The following is a 6,000-nucleotide window of genomic DNA, read 5'->3' on the forward strand; positions in this document are numbered from 1 at the left end:
ATCAAATTTACCAAATCATAAAAAAAAATTTTGTTTTGGCCGTGTTTGTTTTTGCGTGTAAAGACTGGGGGTGACTTAGCTTCAACTTCCTGTCAGAAGGTAGCGTTCCAGTTATATTTATTTCACTGCCCTGAACCGTATGACGTGAATGCATGAGTGTATTTTTCCTGCATCTCAAGTGCATCCAACATATATTTATTGAATGGTTTGATCTTTGCCATTAACGCCAAAACGCTCAAGCACTCTGCGAGTAGCTCATTAGTCCGTATAAGATTATATCGCTCACGCATTGCTTGATAATATTTCGATAGTTATGTTTGTCTTTATATGACTCAGCTACGTGAATTCCTATTTCGATTGCGCTTATCTGAGTAACTAACCGCGGCTGGAAAAACTGAAAAATTAGCTTGACCGCGCGGTGGAATTCGAACCCACGACCTTTTAGTTACAACTTAGCTGCCATGCAGGTCACGATTGCACACCAAGTAATTATAACTTCAAATTCAGAACGTAAGTAATGTAATGCGATGGGATGTGTGTGATGTGATGTGATGTGATGTGGTAGAGTGGGGTGGCAAGGGAAAGAATTGGATGGGATAGGATGGGCTGTGGTGTGGTGTGGTGTGGTGTGGTGTGGTGTGGTGTGACGTGACGTGACGTGCTGACGTGACTGACTTGATCTGACGTGACGTGACCTTTAGATCCGAGACCACCTTCTGAATAAATCAGAAAGGAGGAGAAACCTTTTTCCTCCAAATAGTTTGAAACTTTATTTTGCATGCAGCATAGTGAATTGCGACACCCGGAAGCTTATGACCATAGATTTCCTCCTTGTGAGTATATGTTAACAAGTGTGAACTGTTGTTATATTGCTATATATGCAGAACTATATCGTTACCCCCTTAAAAATTGGTAATTTAAAATATTATTTTAGACATTTCTTTGAACGAATTCGCAAATGCCCCAAATGAAGGTGATCTCAAGAAAATTTCAAAGAAAATGATTTCGTCAGCAGGTATATAAGCCGGGATCAAATGTTTATTTCCCTTCATTTTTTTTACCCTAACTACACTACGGCGGCATATTAAGTACCATATGTTTTTAGTATGTTCAAGAACAATGATCCTATGATCAAACCATGAAAATGATCTTGCATTAGATTTTTATAATGCAAGTCTTTAATTCTAATATTAATACTTTTCAATAGACCTTTCCCCTTTTAGCTTTTAAGCGCGCAATGCGTGACGGTAGTTGATTATCAAGCAACTTTGAGTTGCGATATCGCTCTGCTATGAAGCGATTTTGTTTGTAAGAAACTTTCTTTTTGATTTTTGTTAAACTAAACCGCTCCTGAACATGGCGAAATCACAACTCAAATTGACCTTGATAATCAACTACCGTCACGAATTGCGCGCTTGAAAACAAAAAGGGGAAAGATCTATTCGGCACCCCCATGAAATCCGGTCAACGCCAAAAATCACATTTCATTTTTAAGGATTTTTTCCTTACTTTTAGGATCTTCGCCCTACTTCGCATCCAGAAAAAATTAAAAAAGCGGAGGAAATGGCCAGATGGATACGGTATCTGACGAATCTCCGTGGTATGATCGGACAAACATCGGGGAAACCGACGACGAAGAAAACGAAAGTCAGGAAAGTTGCGATGATATCGAATATTTAGAAGCCAAAACTGTTAAAAATTTTGAAAATATTTCGGCAGGACATGAGATTCTTGCACAGCCTGGGAGGCAATACCCGCTGGATTTATGGTGTATTCTTGCAAATTATATCACACCAGAGCAAGTACAAGTTTTTTCTTGCATATGCCGTGGATCTTACTTTGCTCTAAGCTCCTTCAGTTTCTGGTTACGCCTTTACAAGCGATTTATCTCAGACAGCGAGTGTTTACCTGCTCGATTGAAATCGGACTGGATTGAAAGCAGAAATGGCTTTAAAAGCCGAGTTGTACGAGCCTTGTTTATCGGGTACAAAAGTCTTCATGATCGTTTAGGGAAAAAAACACTGGAAACAACACGTGATACCCATGCAACGTCACAGCTTATCGGGTTACGCTGTAGTCATGCGTGGTACAAGTTGACGACATCACCTAAAAACACTGACATGTTTCTATTTTATTTCAAATTTAAATGCAATGATGTTTACAAGTCAAAATTCTTAAGCACAGACGACGAAAGAGTTCAATATCTGACTGCCAATAACGAACGTGATTTTATAGTCCTTCAAATAACCGTATCAAACTTTATTCTTTTGAAGCCAGTTTTAGGAGAGAACCTGACAGATATCTCGGTAAATTTGAGTCGAAACTTGAGGTTTCATTGTATAAAAATGACATTTCATGATTTCCGGCATGATGGCAGGTATAGAAAAGGTGACGGAAAAGTGATTGTTCTTGATCCTGTTTCAGAATTTCGCTTACTGCGTTGGTGGTATCCACTGTACCCTCATTGTGATGATTGAATAAATAACATGGCCATTGTAGGCATTTCCGGCCGGCATTTACGTGTAAATTTTGTCATATACCTCTTCCATAAAAATGTAGTAGAACTTTTCATTTTCCGAATATTGACACGGGCACGGACGCGGACATTGTTTTACCAGCCACTGTAGCGACCCCATCTTCAACAACTTCCACCATTCAAGATGAAACACTGGTTCGAAAAACAAGATCTTGCCGAAATGTCCATTTTCGTGCGCGTTATGTCTCCATCGTTTATTGTTAATCTTCATTAACTTCTGCACTAGCAGGAGGCTACTGTAGTAAGTAGTCACGCTAATATTTCGCGCAAATTATGTAGTTTCTGGTAGGCGCGCAAGGTCTGAAACTTACGAACATTTTTTTTTATATATTACTTTTACGCTAATCTTAATTGCATGTTTTTCCGCCTCACATTTATTAGCTAGAGTATAATATGACTTGTAAATTGTTGTCAATCGGACAGTCTCACTTAGCACTCTCAAGAGCACATCTCTTCAAAGTGTTATCGACCAATTTCCATGTAAAATAAAAGAGCATCGAAGTCATATTAGCGTCTAGCGTATTTCACAGCAACCACTCGACTCAGCCCCCTATCCAGTAAATACGGCACGCCCTAAAAATGCAATTGTACGGATTTTCCGCTAGGAAAATGTTGTTCACGGATTTCTGTAACTTAACTCAATTGTGAAGTTTTAGGAAAGAGTTGAAAATTGAGATACATCTACCGCCTATATTCTAATTGTAATTAGCCGATTAGTGGTCACATGTTCATTCGATCCTTAGAACGTATTGGGTAAGAACAAAATGCCACCGAAACTTAAAAAATTAGAAAAATTTTTCTTTACCTGTTCTCTCTGTTTTATTTCTTATTGCTATATATACAACAATGTATTTATAATGTAATATCTCTTGGGAAATGTTAAACTTTGTTGCCCCATAAGTCGATATCTCCATCGACTTGGCCTTGATGAAACAAAATTTGTTATTTTCCCAAGCGAGTAAGTAACTCCTTCTCACATGAGTATTTTTTATAGTTTTATATTTACATAAGGCGGTGAGACTTAGACGGATGAGGTGCATGTCGGCCAAGTAGCTATCATTAAATATTGTTGTATGGCTAGCTAAAGCCCATACTAATATTGATTGGCTTATTCGTGGTCACGTGTCGTTGGATAAATGCGATGTTTCTCGCCCGGACTAAAAGTGAAAAATAGACCTTTCTTATAATGACGTCAAACGCGGAAAGTCTGATGTTACACGAAATTTGATTGGTTCTACAAAACTATCGAGCCAATCAAACTTCGTGTAACATCATACTTTCCTCGTTTGACGTCATTATGAAAAAGGTCCATTGTTTCCCACTCTGAAAAAAACAAAATGTATTAGAAAAGTTGTTATAAACTACTGCAATGATGTAGATTTATATATAGGCATTTGAACTGTGTGAGAGTTTAAAATTTTCTATATGACAAAACAAAACATGGTTATATGAAAATCTTAATGAAAAATATGAGAATGTAATTAAACTTTAGTAAGCCACTGTATATAGGAGTAAAAGAAAGGAGTGTCAATTTACTAAGAAAAATATACATCCTAGTTTATAAAATTTTCCTTGTTCTTACCGCCCACATCAGTGTTATACTAGGGCACCTGCAAAGTAGGCATTGCTGTAAACATTATTTAAACAATTATTTATATATAGGAAATAAAATAAAGTGAATAAAATCCGAGACGAAGTTGAGGTTTTTATTTAGCGAAACTCACCGATCCTGAGGTGAATAATTGTTTTAGTATAATTACAAATTTATTGAGAAAGTGAATCTGTTGTATAAAATGCATGTTTTACAAACGTAAACAAATATCTGGACAGTTTTACGGCGATTCAAATAAAACAATGTTTTCGCAAAATAAAGTTGAAAAGCGTTCTACAAAGTAGTATTTTGTCTTGAAAATAATTTTTTCATTCCTCTTCAGGTTCAGCATTTCTGATAAAATAACGTATTTCTTCATCTGTCACTTTGGCAAAAACAACTCCTTTGAAAAACCGCTTAGATGATTATCGCGTAATAATCCGAGGTCGTTCGACCAATCAGAGGCCAGAATTTTTTATAATTGCATTGTAATAATACAAAAGCAAATAAACTGCTACATAAACGTATGACAAGACATGTTACAATTTGGTATTCTTGTCATACGCCATGTAGTTTGATTTGCTTCTAGGAATTGATTGCTGCTAACACGAAGAGAATGTTCAGCATGATGCTTTACATTGTGTATGTTTCCAATAGGCTTACGCATTCGTTCAAAAGATCTTTTGCAAGACGAGAAGAAACGACATGCAATGTGAACAAGGAGAATTAACAGAGTGATATACTAATTTTCTTTCTTTGCGGGTTTAAAATTTAATTACGATGTGGGTAAGATGGGTGCCACCAACGTAACAGTTTTATGGCGCTAACTGCATTAAGAACCACACTCTCTCGATTGTTTTCCATATCCCAATCTACATCTGAACAACCAAACTCCATTGTTAAAGATGCATTATCCGTGTCTAATGATACTTCTAGTAGCGCGGTATTTGCTTTGAAATGAACACGTGTAAATTCTCGAACTCTCACTTGCAGCACAACATAATTCTCTTCATTATTACGAGTTAAATAATCTTGATTAATGGCGGGAAGGTTAGGCGCAGACACTTTCTTGCCATCGCTTTTAAGTTGAAATCGAAACAGGTAAACGTGTGAACTGCCCAATGAGCTTTCAATTTTGTACCAAGTGTTGCAACAACGTAATCCAATTACCTGTTGCAACAATAGTTTGTCAATGTCCAACGAATCCTCTTTCATGAATCGACTGCTAAGATTTGGGTGTAAAAGGAAAAGGGCTCGTATCACAAATATTTTAAGTCCGATGTTCTTTGCTCCAAAATTTTGCATTAAACATTTTGGTAAACGTACGGTGTCCTTGATATAACGTTTATAAAGATGATTCCAAAATGTCGATGAATTTATAGCCAGGTAGGATGAACGACATATGCACGCAAATGTTTGAATTTGTAAGGGTTCGATGTATTTAGCCAGTATACACCATACGTCTAGTGGGTAATATATCTTGGATCTCTCCATAACTTCCTCGTGGGAAATCTCAGAATCTTCATGCTTATCAACACTACCTTTGGAGGGGCAAGGTAAAAGTCGCTTACCGATGATAGCATTGTTTTCATCCATCTTTAAAACAAAGGAAAATACTTTAATTTCTCGGCTAAATATTAAGCCCCGTTTACACTGCACCCAATTTATTGGCACGGCACGGCTAAAATGGGCACCCGTACCCATTTCATCTGTACTCCGCCTTTGTTTTGGTAGCCTGAACACTAATAAAATTGGGTACGGGTGCCCATTTTAGCCGTGCCGTAATGATAAATTCAGTGTAGTGTAAATGGGGCTTGAGATATCAATTACTTCTACATTGCGGCTAATATTTTCGTCCATCTAAAATACTGAA

The 6,000-nt window shown here is 37.2% G+C and overlaps 2 protein-coding genes across 2 annotated transcripts; one reads left to right on the top strand and one right to left on the bottom strand.

The window, feature by feature from the left end:
- Window positions 1–1,571: 1,571 nt before the first annotated feature.
- On the top strand, window positions 1,572–2,477 carry LOC114539731 (transmembrane protein 183-like). The gene has a single exon (XM_028560340.1). It carries the CDS (start codon window positions 1,572–1,574, stop codon window positions 2,475–2,477), a length of 906 nt encoding a protein of 301 aa, XP_028416141.1.
- A 2,421-nt stretch (window positions 2,478–4,898) lies between these two features.
- LOC114539740 (transmembrane protein 183-like) lies at window positions 4,899–5,723 on the bottom strand. Its single transcript, XM_028560351.1, has one exon. It carries the CDS (start codon window positions 5,721–5,723, stop codon window positions 4,899–4,901), a length of 825 nt encoding a protein of 274 aa, XP_028416152.1.
- Between the last annotated feature and the right edge of the window lie 277 nt (window positions 5,724–6,000).

This window comes from Dendronephthya gigantea, unplaced genomic scaffold (genome assembly GCF_004324835.1).
Source record: "Dendronephthya gigantea isolate DGI-Jeju-01 unplaced genomic scaffold, DenGig_1.0 000003F, whole genome shotgun sequence".
NCBI classification, from domain to species: domain Eukaryota; kingdom Metazoa; phylum Cnidaria; class Anthozoa; order Malacalcyonacea; family Nephtheidae; genus Dendronephthya; species Dendronephthya gigantea.

What these genes read in the sequence shown, in the direction of transcription:
- LOC114539740 (XM_028560351.1), bottom strand. Translation starts at nt 5,723, where the DNA reads ATGGATGAAAACAATGCTATCATCGGTAAGCGACTTTTACCTTGCCCC.
- LOC114539731 (XM_028560340.1), top strand. Translation starts at nt 1,572, where the DNA reads ATGGATACGGTATCTGACGAATCTCCGTGGTATGATCGGACAAACATC.